The 17,983-nt window shown below is 33.5% G+C and overlaps 1 protein-coding gene across 1 annotated transcript; it reads right to left on the bottom strand.

Annotated features, from left to right (window-relative positions):
• Positions 1-6,475: 6,475 nt before the first annotated feature.
• Positions 6,476-16,112, bottom strand: LOC142358047 (uncharacterized; the record flags this gene model as incomplete). Its single annotated transcript, XM_075409521.1, has 3 exons — positions 15,784-16,112; positions 9,586-9,731; positions 6,476-6,998 (listed from the first exon to the last, which is right to left on the bottom strand). Coding segments are annotated over exons 2-3 (636 nt in total), but the record flags the coding sequence as incomplete, so codon positions are not given.
• Positions 16,113-17,983: the final 1,871 nt, after the last annotated feature.

Genomic DNA, 17,983 nt, shown 5'->3' with positions numbered 1-17,983 from the left:
AGACAACCAATGCTAAACATCTTAGACTTACCAGCAGCTAGTGGTATGTTATCCACTTTTCTTTTATCATTATTCTGTTTGAAGAGTTCACGCTATAGTAGGTTGAAGTCATAGCCAGAGCCATTATGGAATATTACAGGAATGAAGTTTTTTTGTTTGTATCTTAGATTACATATTTTACATGCTGGTCCTCAATATTTACCAGTTTCATGACAATGATTTCTTACTTTATTAATACATGTTTTGCTGCAGATATGACAAATGTTATTAGTTTCATGATATAATTTATCTTCTTCATTAAATATCATTTGTTTGTTGCGCTTGAAGTTATTCTCAGTTTCTATTTCTAATAGATCTCTAGCAAATCTTTTGATGCAGCCTAGACCGAAGTAGTGCTTGAAGTTACCTTGCCAGGTGTAGCCCACAGCTATTGGAATATGTTCAGCTATTACATATTTACAGTCATTAGTTGCGACTTCAACAATGCAACATTCTATATCGGCATTTATTATTTTTTTTATATTCTGACATTTGTGTTCATTTATAAAAGTAATATGTTTTTTCTTAGGACAAACAATCTCTGGTTTGAATGAGTTTTTGCATTCGTGTTTATCATATTTAATTTGTGAGTTAAACCAATAGGTACACCTATCGCAATAATAATATTTAATGTTATTTTTATTTGGGCGAACTAACAGGGTTTCTATATTGTTTATTAGGGCACAGTGTTCTATTTGACCACTACTCCAAACTAGTATTCTTACATCTTTTCTATCTTTATTAAAATCATCCACTTGTTTAAACAATTCTATTTTACCTCCACCACAGGGGTCGTATAACCAAATATTAATATTGTATAATTTCTGTTTTCTTAATATATAGCCGAATTCATCTTCATGTTGTTGTCTTGGTTCAATTAGTTTATCTACATATTTACTTTCTCGAGTTGCTTTACCTATGACTGGATGTAACCATGCGGTGATAGTTAGTTGCAAGCAGTCGTATTTATAACTTCGTATATTTAATATCGATTTAGAGTTTTTGAGATCAGCTGGTAAATCTATATGGATACCAAAAGATGCTTTAATTGGCTCAGTTTTTAATTGAAAACTTCTTATCCCAAGAAACTCGAAATCATAACCATAACCTTCATATATTTCCTTTTCATTATCTAGCCATCCGTGAAACGGCTTCGCCGATTGTTTGAAGTCACCGTAATCATATATTGCATTATTGATAATATAGTCAGCGTTGAAAAATATTTCAGTAGTTTTAACTTCATCTTTGGTTCTCTTTTTGTACTCACACTCAGATGTGATCTTATATTTAAAACTCTTAACTTTTCTGAACTGGTAACAGTTTTTAGTTGCATCTTCTATATCTTCAATGTAATTCTCACCTTTATCTGTAATATAAAACTCTCTCATGTTCTGTCTGGAGTTTTTATCGAAGTCTTCTGTGTTTTCTAGATACTTACGATTATGAGTATTTGAGTGAGTAGTTAGAGCTATTTTATTCCTAAATTTATCATGACATTCTTTATATGCAAACATAATTTTAGAGTAGACGTTGTTTTCGGGCTGGGTACCCCTTTAGGTTTAGTTTTAATAATATCCTTATTATTAACTTTAGGTTTGTAAACATAATCATCTTCATCCGAATTATACATCCTCTCCGAGATTTCTTCTTCTTTAGACTCAAACATTTTCTCCAATAGTTCCTTATGTTTGAGATCGTATGATTGATACCTGTATTAAGCCTTCTTTGATTTAAAGGATACGTTACAGACATCGCAGAAGTTTATGACACTAGTATTAGTTGATTGAGACATGATGTATTTATTTAGGGAAATAATAAAAAAAAATTGAAAAAAGAAAATGAAATGCAATAAGTGTATAAAAAAACCTTGGAAAGAATGTTGTAATAATTTCAAAGAATTAGAGTATTCTTGTTATGTATGTAAAAATATGGTTAAAGTGAAAGATTATATAGAACATTTGGGATATCATTATTTTGATCCTGATCAATATCTAACATGTAGTATGTGTAATGTTTGAAAACATATATCATTATATAGATTTAGAAATAGGAAATGTAGACTATGTATTTATCTTCATAGATATAGATATGGTCATACTAGAAATCAATTCAGGGAGAATGTTTATAAGTATAATATTCAAGAAGACACTGAAAAACACTAATCACTGTGTTTCCACCGATCTCAGTGTTTTTTGACTGCATACCCATCACAGTGTGTCCCATATACAGTCTCATAGCAGGGATCATCCTTTTTAAGAACTGTGAATTTGGTTTTTTATCTCACTTTGATTCATAGTATTTCATCAAAGTCGGGGGACGTTCACTGGAGTCAGTGAGGAAGGAACCCCAAACCTTCCGTTTGCTAAAGCAACTTAACTAGACTCGATGATTTAACCACTACACCAAGTGAGACACGAAGTTTTACTTTTAGATTGATTAAATAGTGATTAGGAGGAAATGAAAATTTTTATTTTTTAATTTTTTTTTAAATTTTTATTCAAGTTTTCTTTTTATGTTCAAGTTTTTTCGCAAGTTTGTTTATGCTTTTCCCAGGGTCTCTCTAGTTACACTAGTATCTGGGATACGTCCACCGGAGTCGGTGGGGATAGAACCCGAACTATCCGTCTGATAACGGTTAATTACCAGCTTACCTCGACACTAGTGGATTGCACTAAGTGAGACAAGAAATGATAGATTTAAAATATAAAAGAAGTGAATATAGAGAGAATGTATAGTAGTGGATTAAACAAGGAAATCAGCAAGTAGTAAAATTTGGCACTATTCGACATGCGCGATTAGCGTTTGGAGAACAGGCCAAATTTTGCTGGTGGTTGATTTCCTTGTTTTATCCACTACTTTCAGGAGTGCAGATAATTTTAACCACAATTACTTTTAGACATGCGTATTGTTAAATAGTCAAAGTTCGCATGGAATACTGATCAATACGTGGGTCACTCATCAAACAACTTTCCTTCAAGGTAGTGGGAGGTCATTAAACATATGACATGAGCTGTTTATTTTTTCGCTCTTTAGGAGCACCAATGCAAAAAATTTGATTTGTACTCCTAATTGAACCATTTTTTATCAAATGTTTTAAAAAACGAATATTTGTCAGATTTAACAGACTTAACAGAATATCAGTCTCTTAGTCATATCTGTAGACTTACACTTCGCAATCAATAATGAACTTCAAGCTCTTTTCACCACAGTATAATCTATTAACAACAACTGAAAAAACAAATTGAAAGGAGAAAGTATGAATGGTTCCGGGAAATCATAAAACAATCATGCAAGCCTTCCTGGAAAAAAGACGTGGTTCATAGCAAATTTTTCGGTTCCATAGTAAGATAGAATTAAGAAGTCAATTGTGGACAGTATGAAATCATATACGAAACTTCAAACCGTGTTTTCTCAACTTGTCAGTCTGATAAAATTTGGTTTTGGTTTCCCGGATGTTCTCGTTTGCCGTCACGAGATTAATTAGGTTTCTTGGAGAATTTTTCAAGATCTTTTTCTAACGTTTTCTTGTCAATATTTGTTTTTTTCTTGAACACACCCATTACTGCACTGCCATTCCTAGTGTAACTCTCTTCTTTCGTGAAATATTTTTCTAAATCCCAGTAATATCTTCTATCATAGTAATCGTGAATCAACAAAGTGCTATCTTCCTTGGATTTTTTCATTGATGCTGAATAAAAATTGTTTCTCTCCGTGGGATCAGGTAGTGCTATTATGAGTTGGAATTACAGACCAACAAAAAGTAAAAACATTTTTTGAGCAAAGCAGTTTTTACTTTTCTTACTACCTACATTCATTATGATTAAATACATAAAACATCACACATCATTCAAAAAATCCTTAGGCAATAAAAAAAATAAAATAATTTTAATAATAGTAATAATGATTTTCAATTTAATAATTATAAGTTTAACATGACTTTCACTAATAAAACAAAAATTCCGTTTTAATTTTCTTTTTTCAGGTGCTAATATTGTGAAACGTTTTGCGCTTTAGTCATTGTGAAAATTAAGCAAATTAATCATTAGCGGCAGTTCTTTTTTAAATAGTAAAATTCTGCAGTATTATTTTACTTATGTTAACTTTCATTGCATTGAAAGCTAGACATTTAAGTTGTTGAAAGATGATTCAGAAGAACTGTTGTATTACCAAGACAAACTATGTACTTGTACAAAATAATGCATTGGGCGAGCTATAATGCATTGGGCGAGAATCTTGCAAGATTATGCATAATCTTGCAAGATTCTTGCAAGATCTTGCAAGATTAACATCCGATTCCGTTTTATTGTGTTCATAGATATATTATTCTCTGCAAAAGTGCATTAAGAAATCAATTTTCATTAATTTCAGGATTCAACAGCAAAAATTCAGTTGAACATCATAACAATTTTTTGACCAACTTTTTGAACAAGTTTTTATCAAAATCATTCTCTTCTAATTATCGATAAGGTTTTTTCATATTTTCTTGACTTTTTTATCGCCTGTTTGCGAAATTTTGTTTTCTGTTCATTCGTTTTTTTTTCTCTATTTATTTTCGATCAATTTGAACCCTTTCGATAGTAGAGTTAAAACTGCCAACGTTGTATTAATTGCTCTCGAACGACTGGTGAGGCAATTATTTGATAAGTAGGTATAGGCTAGATAAAATTTTATGATGTGAAAATTTCTGAATAGGGAAGATTTCAAAAAATTAACTTCTAAAACCTTTCAACAGGATGTTTTTGCTGCGCTGGCTGTAGAGGTCAGTTGTCTGTTTCAATTTAACAATTTACTTAATTTCTGATTGCTCGCGAAACAACTCACTCAAAAAGTCAAAAACTAAGGAGTGAAAGCGTCATTCGAGAAGTGAAAGCGAAAACAGTATCTAGGTGAAAAACTGTCAAGCGAGAATTTTGCGTAAGAAATACACACGTTTGTAATAATTTAAACATCGTCCATGATCAGTCAAATATCGATTTTTTTCGCATAAGTACAGTGATAGGCAAGGCAAAATTTAAATTGATTTGAGTTATTGCCTGTTTTTTTTCTACTTTACTGGATGAAACGTTATTAAAATCAGTATCCCAAAAAATATTTAATTGTATTTGCTGTTCTTTGATTTTGAAACGAGACTGTGAAGTTTTCAAGAAATTCGTTTACTAATAAAATACAACTTTGCGTCTTTTTGAAACAATGCTGTTAAGTGTTTATTGAATTCAAAATTTTCGCAAAATATCATAGACTAAAATGAGATGTAAAATACCTCATGTGAACATAGTCGGATTTCAGAATTTGTGACATGATATTGTGACATTAATTTTGAGACAGAACAAAAGTGATGGCGTATATATTAGCAAAAATCAAGTGAAAGGATTTATTTGAAACTTGAGTTTCATTAAATCTTGGTGTGCTTGAAATAGCAAAGACTACAAACCCATCATATATAATGGTGCATAGCAAGTTGTTTAACAGGCAAAAATTTGAACGACACTTTCTTTTAATTTTTTGCCTTAATTTATATTTATTAGAATATAAATTCGCAAATTTCTTGTGCAATAACGACTTCGAATTGAGTGCACTTAACACGGAGGCTGAATCCAATTTGTCAGACTTTTAGCAGGACTACAAACAATAGGCTGGCGTTGAATTCTCTAATGAGTTTGCAAAATTAGGCTACCATAAAATTCAATCTACTTTCTGGAGTTTTAAAGAGGGGAGACTTTAAGTTCAAATTTTCAATTGATGTTCCACGCAACGGAGTTTTTGTCTTTTGATTTAAAAAATGAAGAAAAAGGAAAAACTTAATAATCTCAGAAACTTAGTAGTTTTTCAAAATGTGATGACAATGTTGTGTATATAATTTTTCAAGAAAACTCACCATGTCTGCCACGGAACTTAAAAGTTGCTCAGTTTTTGATTTCTTAAGCAGAAAATTTGAAATCTGAATGCAGAGATTTCTCTCAGCACAATGTAGAGTACAAGCACAATCCAATTTTTTCTCAATTTCCCAGCAAGATCTCATTTCAGAACTCATCAGAAACTAATAATTGCACTGTTTGCAGCACCGATAATGTTCTAAAAACGGTAGGAGTAAAAATAACTAATACAGGGAAGGAAACTGAAGTTTTTCTCTTTGTAATCTTAATTTTTTCTCGCAATTGTGCAGTGCACTGAAAGATTAAAATCGCACTAAATGCTTTTAAAAATCATTTTACAGCCTAAGCTTTAACAATAATTATTGTTCTTATGATCAAAATATGGATTGTTTAAGTCGGTTTCCCGCCTTTCAGGCATTTATGATGAACCGTTGTGTTGTCCTCTTGGGTTTTTAGACAATGTTATTTTGAACACTAGGCAAACTTTATTCTAGTCTGCGTTAATTTCTATTTCAATTACTGCGAGAGTTAAAAAAAGATTTAAAAAAAATGAGGAAAGAAACAATTCCTAGAGCAGTTGCCACTCGGAATCTTCCGTCAATAAGAACAAAATCAGGATTGTAGTTGAAGTTTTCCAATGCTGTGATGTAAATCGTAGAATTGTATGTCTCTTTGTGCGCTGGAAAACCAATGAATCGAGTTTCACCTCCATATGCACAGACAAATAGCAGTTTCCCGAGAATAATATTGCACTGGATATATTTGTCGGTTGTCATTTTGACGCACCATTCATCGTGATTTTCAATTGAAATGACAAATTTAGCGTATTGGACAGCTAAGTACGTACTGCCCCCGCTGCCCCATTCAACGTATACCATATCTGGATTGTTTTGTTTAACTTTCTTCAGATAGCTAAGGAAAGTGTCTTTGTCAATTGAATTCATTATCGGTTCCCGCTGGGGAGTATGGGTTTGTAAAAACTCTTCACACTCATTTCTCGTGTATCCATACAGAGTAACTGGGCTTTTCACATCGGGTGCTGCTTGGTCAGAACAAAATGTTTGAAGAACTGGGTTTAGAATTTTCCTGAAATATTTTTTTAATCTGGAGATAATTTTATCAAACCGTTTCTGAATTCAGGCAGGTGGGAGCAACAGTATGAACCCCATTCGAGGCCCTTGCTAAAAATAGCGCGCAGCAGACACTGAACAGAGTTTATTTTGATAAAATAATGCAAGTTAGGGTTGGACAATTATTCAAAAATCTGAGGTTTGGGGTTTCATGCATCTGTTGGCGGTAATGAAATTGAAACAAAACGCTAAATATTTTATTTGCAGACCACAATTGCTTGCTGTCAATTTGGTGAGCTCAAAAAAATTTGTGGCCGAAAAAGTTAGCTAACTCAAAACTGAATGTTGTTCACACCGGCTTTGTTTCAAAAGTGTGCTAAAATGCAAAGTAACCCAGCAAACTAATTCACAATTGAAACGCAAATTAGTGAGCCTAAATGGAGGGATATTTTCTGTCCTCCCAGTGTTTTTACGCCCCCCATTACAAATTATATGTTGTTAATTAGCACGTTACTTTGTAAAAAAAAAAGTAGCACTTGCGCCTGTAGGGCGTAAAAAATGTCAGCCAACTAAGTTGGGGGACCAAAACAGAATAGATCCAAACGGAGTAACATCACACCGAAAAGAAAGGTCAGGCATCTGGTCTTTTTTCAAAGTTAGATCTAACAGGGAAATACCTGTGCAAAAAGTAATTCCGAACAGTAAATTATAAGATCTATAATTTCATGTCAAAAATCAATTTTGCACGCAGATATCAAAACTTTGAAAATCCCTATACTACAGCTGCCATGACAGTTTTCAGCGCTTTCAAGTTCGAGTACCGCCAATATTTTGTTTAGTTTTTTTTTATGCTAACGAAACTAACGGATTCTTTTCATCTAATATTTGTTCATACATCTCAAATAAATCTAGGACACAGAACCTTGTTTTCTGATTGTACAAAACTTGGCATGATATTATATAAATAATCCTCAAAAAAGGGTTTTATTTGTGCAAGATCTGTGCCAGATCATTTCGTCTGAACTAAACAATGACGTATCAATTTAGCTACACGTTTGCTAAAACACAAAATACGAACATTTGCACAGAAGAAACCTAATATTGGGAGAACTTGACGTATCTTTGTGACGTCCCTGGTCTTCTATGTCGTGCACCATATATTTTGTAATTATTCACGATTCGGATCTATTCTGTTCCCCCCCCCCCCAGCTTAGTGAGCACAAATCTTTTATGACCCCCAGGCGCACGTGCTATTTTCTTACACAGTAACGTGCTATATAACAACATATAATTTGTGTTTGGGGATCATAAAATCACTGGGATTATAAAAAAACAGAATGAGTCCCTCGATTCTTTTGCAGAGAAAAATCAGATTTATATTGGGGAAAAAAGCCTCTAAATAACGAATTGCGCGCATTTATAAAGCTGATATTGCCTTCTATTAAGTTTGCCGTGAAACTGAAGATTTGTAGAAATTAATTCAATGGTCACTGATTAATGTTTCATCAGATTTCATCAAAAAAAACATCCACTAAGAGTTATTATTAGTGGTCAGTAGAGACCACTAAATCATACATAATTGACCAATTTGAGCAAGTGAATTTCACATGCAATCTTAATACATTAGTTCTGTGGAAAACACTTATGTTCGCTAAATTGGCGTGGATTGAAATTTGTTGAGGAACTTATTCAGTCTTGTCCACAAACGCGTTAATACGAATACACTGACGGAATAGTGCAAGATTTTTTCACAGTCAAATGTCGGATTAGTGTAAGCGTAGCTCAAGTTTTTATAAGTGAAACCCGCTGGTCTCAAATAAGGGAGAACTTGAACTAAATTAAAGGTTCTATTGTGATGGTAACTTTTGTATGATCGCAAACGATGAATCCCATGTTTAATTATAAACATTTAATTTACTATTTTAAAAAATTCGTTTGAGATCACTTTTGATTTTCTTTGTGGTCTCTTGTCCGAATGTTTACTTTTCATTGGCAAACTCCAGGCGCTCGTACTAAATTAAATAATGATTTGTTTCCTTAGCAAATAGATTGCCAAGAGCGCATAATTAATGGATACGTGACTCTGCTTGAAGTCACTGAGAACTTCTGGTATTTACTGAGAACGGCGAGGCGGTTCGAGATAATAAGTAAGAATTTGGAAGTGAATTTCTGCAGAGTCAAGTAACCATGCTTGAAACACGAAACGCGCTTGTTTTAAAATGTCGAAAGTAAACGGAAGTCAACTTCTCGCTAAGTTGGAACTTCTGGCATTTTAACTTCTGGCACTGCAGACTTTCGGCAATTTAAGTTGTGCACGTGAGTGTTTTAACATATTAGAGTTTATTAAAGGAAAAAATGGATCACTTCAGAAAATCACAGAATCGGCTGCTGTTTTTGTTTATGACAAACAAAACACAATCAGAATGATTTCACAACATGATACTATGAAAAATTTAAACGACTGTGACAAAATTTGGTAAATAGTCTTGCACTGAAGGTGCTATACAAACCATATACGTGTCTCTGATATGTTATATCTCTTGTGTTTCTGATGTTAGTCAACCCGAGCTACAAAAATTCAAAACTAACACTTGGGTTATTACCTTCTGAGCTTGTAAGTAGCCACTCCGTATTTCAGTACTGCAGCCAAAGAAGACAATGCCAGCAAAATGAGAACTTTCGTAGCAGTGTTCAGTTTGAACAGATGTGATGTCATTTTCACTGTATCGCCAAGACGGCCAGCTATATACTAAACATATCAAAAGCAAGTTAGCTTAGCACCCCCTAATTCTAACAGTTGATGCAAAACTAGCCCAAACTTGAAATCACTTTAAAAAACAATTTTTACACATTCGGTAACTATTTTAACACATTGGGTATTTTAACACATTGGGTAACCAGTTATCCCACCGTAATGTTGATCAAATCCATCAAAATCTCAGCACAGAAATAAAAATGTCTGAAAAATTGAGGTTATAACATTTGGTCAACTCCGATTCAGACTCCAATTAGAAAGAAGATTGGTATCAATAAACTGTGATTTCCTGACAGCTTTCTTTTCACTTTGAAACTTAGATGCAGCTGGCCAATTTTACTTCGGTGTTTCTGATAAGTTACTATTGATGTAAATTGACAATTGATCTCAGAAAAATAATTTGATAACTTTTTACGACTCCTCGAAGAGGAATTTTGGTTGAGGGTCTTTTTATCGATAAGTTTTTGGAGTGTCAAAGCCGCACGTGGAAACTAAGTGTTTAGGTCAAACGTCTGAACAAATCAAAGAGCAGAGAGAGAAGAGACTGGCTCCCTTAATATGCACTCACTAAGCTGGGGAGGGGCACAGAAGGAAAAAACCCTTTTCTAAGATTTTTTTCTAATTTTTTTCATATTGCTACGACCATGGTGTTGCAAACAAAGACAGTTTTTCAAAGTCAAGCACAAAAATAAAGATTTTGCGATCAGTTTGTTTTTTGTGCAATACGTTCAATTTCTATACGAGATATTGCTTTAGCGGAACAATTTGATCAAATTATTTCTTCATCATAGACACCATTAAAAGGTTTCATCATGAAGTTATTCTGCTATGTTTGCATAGAGGATAAAAATATTTAGAAAATTACTAATATCTGAACATGAACTATTTGAACGCACGAATATCTGAACAATCACGCAAGAAGTCTGGTGAAGGCACGAAAGTCTGATGAACGCACAAAAGTCTGAACTGAGCGGAAGAAAGCCTGGACAAGAATGCAGGAAAGTCTGGCGAGCGCACAAAAGTCTGGACACAACCCAACAGAATGATGCTTTCTTACAACCCAGGTTGAACATACCGACAATTTCTTACAATTGAAACCGAACATGACGTACATACTGACAATTTTTTATGTGAAGAACCAAAATACGGACATTTCAGACGTCTTTTGAGTTCAATTTTCTAAACTAGGGAATGTACCTCTCTAATTGTTTCACAGACATTCGAAAGCGAGCATAAATTTTGTCAGTTAAGGAATCATTCCGTCAAAAAGCAATAATACTATATACAATAAGGAAAATTGACATCCCGAAGTAAAGCAAGACCTTCTATAAACAATTTTAATTTTTTGATCAGTGTTTCTCCAGTGAAATACACATATTGAATTGACAAATCGGTGCCGATTACGTGTGAAGACATGCCAAGACTTTCTCAAGACTCGTCAAATCTAAGTCAAGTGTGGACGAAAACTTGGCAAGTCTTTTGTCAAACCTTTACTAAGACTTGATCAAGACTTGTCAAGTCTTAGACAAGAGTGACGCGAGACTTGCCAAGATTTATTACTTGATTTAAGGCGTGCGAAGTCTGAAAAGTATCATGATCAGAGCTCTGATACAGTACTGATCCAAAGATTGCAAAATCATTGAACCAGTACTGATACGGACACACTATTATCACTGCAAAACACCCATCAGTTTGTTGATACAATCCAACTTATACAAAATTATGTTCATTTGAGGCAAAAACGAAAATGACAACAAGTAAGACGACCAATGAAACTGCTATTGCTATTCTAAAATCACTGCATCGTTCTAAGCGTACAAGAAAATCAAACATTACAACGCAGAGGTATACCCAAATCATCACGAACAGATATGTCCGATGCGTGTATCTCGTGTTCAATTTTACTATGTTAATACATTGAAATTGGAACAATTTTGCGGAAAATAGCTACTTTAGCAGAAACCGGCAAAATGAAAAGGAAATTAGCAACGCGTGTTCGCAAATGTGTCCTACTCCTAGCCGCAAAATGCAAGTACAAACTTTATAACCTCTTTTTTGCACGACCTATATCACGCATCTGCTCCATTTATGTATCGATGTTTCTCACGCAATGTAGCTCGATTTCGCATATAATCCTCAATTAAGTCTAATTTATGTACTACTTATTTAATTAAGCCTAACTTATTACTACTAGTAGTACTTTATTACTACTTTATTACTACTTATAGTTCTCTATTACTACTTAATACTACTTATTAGTACTGTTTAATACTACTCATTGAAATCGGCCAATCCCACATTGATATACAAAGCCTTTGATGTGCGAGAGATTTTTCGGAAAAAAATCAGTTTTTCTGGTTGCATGAATTTAAAGCCCCTTAAAGCTTTGCAAGCTTGAATTCAATCTTTATTAAAGTGCTTATTGCATGCTCAAAACGCGCGCGGATAAGAGATACCTAAATTGAGTGGAAACGTGCTACAAGACATGTATCCTACTTTTTGTTCCGAATGTTCTTTTAATTCGCAAAATTGGCGGAACCCCTTTTCGAAAAGTAAGATACAAAGGATGTCTCCTAATTTCGTTCATTGTATGTATCTAATTTTCGACCCAATTTTACTAAGACGGAAATTTTGGGGCATACTTTTGCGTCGTAATGAATCCTACCCGTGTTTAGACCGCGACTTATGAGACTTTATAATTCTATTGGTTGCGTCCAATTTTGACCAACACTACAAGCACCAGCACATAGTTAAGGCTGAGTTAAAGTCTTTTCAAAGGCCCAGATAGTGTCTTTTCATAAAAAGTTCAGCATGGTCTTTTCTTGTGTTGTGAGGTAGTCTTTTCTTAAGTAAAAAAATGGTTGTTATTGCATTTTTATGATTTATTGGCTTCTTGGTTTCTTTTCTGTGGATATGCAACTTCTCTTCTTAACTTCTTTGGCATTACTTTTGCAGCCTGAGAAAAAACGCAAAAAATCATTAGGAGTCTGCTATTGCATATAACGCAGTCATCGGGCATGAGCCCTTATATGATCCAATTTTCAGGATTTTTTTATTTGTCAAGGAGCTGTTCTATTAAAATAATCAAAAGATTCAGTTTTTGTAATCCAATTGACTGAAAAGTAGATAGAAGATTAAACTCGCTGTTTATGAAATGAAAAACGTTAGAGCTACTAACTAGATCTCTTCAGCCGAACAAATATGTATTATAGCCTACTTCTGTTTGACTGCCTGGTGTTTAACTGACTGATGCAATGCCAGTCAAACAACAGGCAGTCAGACATAAATACGCTACATCTGTCTGACAGTAAGTCTAAATGTGTAAAAATCTCTTAAAATTTAAGAAGAGAGGAAGAAATTTAAGAATTTAAGGAAGAAAGAGCTTAGGCTGCTGCTTAAATTGTAATGACATGCCAACAAATTATTAGAGCTTTGCAGCTAATTAATTATAGCGAGAGACCGTTCTTGAAAAATATAATCAGTTGCGTTCCGAAAAAGAAAGCGAAACTCTGAAATCTGAAGAGTTATGTCCATTAACTCCAAAATCTTTTTTACACCTGTACACAAATCAAAAATTGCTTCACAAATGTTTCTGAAGCATTGAAACAGTAATTTGTTGTTTGGAGGTACACAACAGTTTTTTCCGTAACCTGTTAGGAGTTCCTTTATTGAAAACAACTAAAATAAAAAAAGTAAATATCGAGTTGCATATGGGTGGAAAACTGTAAAGAACATTAATGAAAATTTTCATTGTGCTTAAATCTACCACGAGTCGTGAAATTTTTTCTTTGTTTTTATTTAAAGTGCTTCCTGCTAATATAGAAAAATGACAAAATAGTATTCATTTACAATTATACTGATATTACAATGTTCTTTATATATCAACATTTTCTCAATAATTGGCCAAACACACCAGTTTCAATTCGCAAAAATTTTGGTTTGTGAGATCATTTCAGTCAGTAAAAGAAACGGCAAATAACTACAATTCTGCTTTATGTATTTTATGTTATTTTCTGTTCACCATTACAAAATTTTTTCTCAATCTGACATCACGCTCTACAATTTCAAGATTTATAAAACAATCAATAATTAAAAATTCCAAAAGAAAAAAGTAAAGAAACTACGAGCGTTAACATGAAAAGCATTTTTAAAATGCATAGCAGATGACACGTTGATACGGATTTAACTAAAGAATATCGTGGCATTTCACTCCAATCTGTGCGTTGCACAGAATGTTCCAACAAATTTCTGAATTTTTTCAGAGATTTTTTTTTGGTTCTGAGAGAAAAAAAAGATCCGTTCATTGGGATCAAACATGAAGAAGCGATTAGTTCTGGAGCAATTTTGAGTCCAATATTTTTCAAAAAGGAATGAGTTCGGCCAAAGTCTCCCCAAACGTCTTTTATTGCAGATGCAAAGCCTGTAAACATGTGTTTTGTCTCTCATTTTGCGAAACAATTTTATGCAAAAACGTATAATCAAAATTGCTTCAGCGAAATAATAGGGTGTTAAGAAATTAGATAGAAAACTTAAAGATAAAATTGGAGTATCTCCGACTGCTTCTAGACAACCCTTTCCTTTCTTTTTTCATGTATCTAGAAACAGTTAGTTGTTTAAAGTCAGTATTTTTTTAATGTTTGTATTCAAATTGAATGAGGAGCTTCTTGTGATTCTCTTAGAAAGCAAACTTTTCAATCATAAAATTTGAATCTAACAAGTTTGTTGAGACGTTTTTTTATCGAGTCTTTTTCAATCAAATAAATTGTTATAGGCCAAATGATTAAGATTCCAATTGAATCAAATACTCAGATCTGCATTACAATATTAAATCGGAAAATTGAATGAGAAGTTTTGAAGTTAACTTTTTCCGATTTTCTAAGTGAGTTTGTTTGTTTATCTTAAATCTGATGCTTGAGAGTTTATCAAGTCAAAAAACTGAATGAAACTAAAATCGATAAGTTGAAAAACCTTTGAGGAAAAATCAGGAGAAAAAAAACAAACAAACAAACAAAATTTTTAGTTGAAAGAAATCTACAGCTTTATTTTTCGAAATGTATTTTGTTTTTCATTTTTATAAGGATCCTGATTTGGCCAATTTAAGTTAAGTTACTTAAAATAAACCTTTAATTATCAGAAGAAGGAATTTTTGCTAATGGTTGAGTTAAATTCGAAAATAAAAAAATATAAATTCCATTACGTTAAAAAATTATAATGACTATTTATTAACATTATGAATATTGTCGCCATAATAAAAAACTTATTATGACTTTAAGTATTTAGTTCACTTATTGTGTCAGAAAAACCAGCCTTTAAATGAGATGACTATTTTTTCTTATGTTTCTCTAATAAAATTTTTTTTCTCCTTTTTGGTTTCCAATGTCGATTAGGGATCCATTTTTTTCAAATGAAGCGTTCAATTATTGAAGAAATAAAAAGTTTCAGTGTGGCCTAAATTTTAGCAGAATTTAGCAAGGAGAAATATTCTTTCTACATCTCTTATCTGTTTGTTTTAAATATCGGTTGACATTTTATTTTGGCTGTATCAGGCAGTATTAAGCTACCGGAAAAAAAAGCGAAATGTTAAAGAAAAACCCCATTAGATAGTGAGTAAATGTTCCGAGGAAAGTTGATTGGAGCTCTCAGTGATTTTTTTACAAGTCTCATTGACAAGTTTTCCGTGAATCTCTATAAAAATCAAAACAAGGTCTGTAAAAAGTGTTTTGCCACAATATTAAGCCATGCCAATTTTCATAATCATGAAATCACTGCTTACGCTTTGGAGTTTTTTGTAAGAACGTATCTTGCGTGCATCAGCATGTTATATTGAGGTTCTTTCACCTGGATTATAGATCTATTGAACCGATCTTTATTTAGAGAATTTTGTTAACGGCTTTTTCTCGTTATTTTGTTTTTTCAGCTCCTTTTTGTCTTGGTAGGATCTTATCAGGTATCATAAGTTCTTAAAAGATTATTTGAGTAATATTATCAGCTGTTTTGCAAAACAATGATTCTCTTTTTGATCGGGTAAAATAGGTTTATCAATTACCTTCCAGTTACACAAACACCCCGAAGAAGAATTTATTCGATTGAGACTTTATATCAGTAACTCAACATAATGTGGTTCGCGCTCAGTTGAACAAATGATAGAATGGGAAAATTGTCTTTAAATTGAACTGGAATTTGTTATTTATTGCGATCCAGCAAATAACTGAAGTAGGGCTCTGAAAGGATATAATTTTCTTAAAGCAATTTATAAGAGCAGTTGAATAAAAAGTTTACCGACAAACAAATTGATTTCCAAAAACAAATTCACAAAGGTCACTGTTGTAAAAATGGTTGAAAAATATGAATCATTGCTATCGGAGCTTAATAAGAGTGTCTCATAACCGTTAGAAGGAAACGCACAATTTTTTGCGCGAGAAAATTTAGTTTGAATTTAATAAGTATTAATAACTGTCACTATAGGACTATCAAAGTTGCTCCATCTCTCGCGTTTGTTTGCATTCGATAACTTCAAGTGAAAGTAACATCAATGCAAAAACGCGATGCAAAGGAAGAAGAAAACTGAGGTTCTTTTGCTTTTTCTGTTTACGGACGAGAAGAAATTTTCATTCTATATAATTTCCTTTTCAATCTTAGTTTTCCCAAACGATAAAACGAGAGGCTTCAAGTGGTGAAAACAAAATGTTAGAAAATGTTAGTTTTAGATCTAACATTTTAGATTCATATTGGTTTACATCTTTACAAGAAAAGACTGTTAAGACTAAATTTGAGACAAAAAGTGAAGCCTCGACTGGGCACTCTGGGCAAGACAGTGCCTTCGAGATTGGGTTCTATAAAAAACTCAAATCTTCAAGTTGTGCAATTTTCAGGTGGTGCATGAATCTAATTTGGAGTTCCTCCATTAGACGAGAAAAGAAATTTTTGATCACGTTTTTTATTCAAAGTACCAGCACTTTTGCTGCCCATGTCTTAAAATTAGAGTTGTAGGTGGCTGTGGAATACAGCGATAGTAAGGAAAATTGGTTCATTTTGTCCTTAATTGTAAATATTCTCCACCATGCTCAACAATGTAACGGTCGATGTTTTTTTGAGCAAACATTAAAAGAACCCAGGTTTAGGTCCAGACCCAAATTGAGCTATGATCAGACTATGCAGAGTGAAATGACCTCTGATCAGACTTTCCAGACCGAAGTTACCTCTGATCAGACCTTCCAGACCAAAATGATCTCTGATCAGACTTTCTAGACCAAAATGTCCTCTGATCAGACTGAACCCAGACCACTGTCCAGACTATAATGCGCTTATGATCAGACCCAAATTCAGACCATTGTCCAGACTATAAACATACTATGATCAGACCAACTTCAGACCATGGTCCAAACTCAATTTCAGGCCATTGCCCAGACCATAATCAGACTATGATCAGACTCAAGTGCGCTCAAAATAGTCTGATCAGAGAAAGATTTTAATTATGAACAAATCTCTTAAATTTGCTATAATATATTCATTTCATAAAAACTTGTGTTTGCAGTATTAAAATCATCTAAGGAAAAGCCAATTCTGAAAATATTGCTAATGAAAACGAAACCTAACTGTTGAGAAGATAATTTTATTTACCATACCCTTAGTTCATATTTCTGACTCAATGGATGAACTTCGACAGCTTTCCACAAGAAACGTCGTGGTCTTCAGTTAACCAAAATTTCTTCTTGAGGGGACCGGCATTTGCTATCAGCTGGACTCCTTGTTTCTGATCAGAGTAGTCGGACTTTAGATGAGTCTCTGATCGGAACGCTGCTTTATTGTTGCCTCCTGGCAGAGCCAACATCCCTCAATAAAAAAACAAAAAAATTGAAAAAATAATGCACTCGGAATCATACCTTCCAGACCGATTTGACCTCTGACCAGACCGAACCCAGACCATGGTCCAGACTATAAAGACTATGATCAGACCGTCCAGACCGAATTGACTTCTGATCAGACCGAAATCAGACCATGTTCCAGAGTATTGTGCGCTCGAACGGCTTTCCAGACCCTGTAATTTCGGTCTGGGAACACAGGGGTGTGCGCTCGATTGGGTCTGATCATAGCTCAATTTGGGTCTGCATCAAAACCTGGGAAGTGATGAAATTTTGTTTTTTTTCGACGCTCATCATCACTGATGTCAAAATTTTCAAAAATTACAGTATATAAATTCTATGATAGTATGCGTGCCAATTGGACGGCAACACTAATTGAAGTCT

This window comes from Convolutriloba macropyga, unplaced genomic scaffold, assembly GCF_964194025.1.
Source record: "Convolutriloba macropyga unplaced genomic scaffold, txConMacr16.3 SCAFFOLD_1279, whole genome shotgun sequence".
NCBI classification, from domain to species: Eukaryota; Metazoa; Xenacoelomorpha; order Acoela; family Convolutidae; genus Convolutriloba; species Convolutriloba macropyga.
Note: the sequence above shows the minus strand (reverse complement) of the source record. Positions and strands in the feature narration are given on the sequence as shown.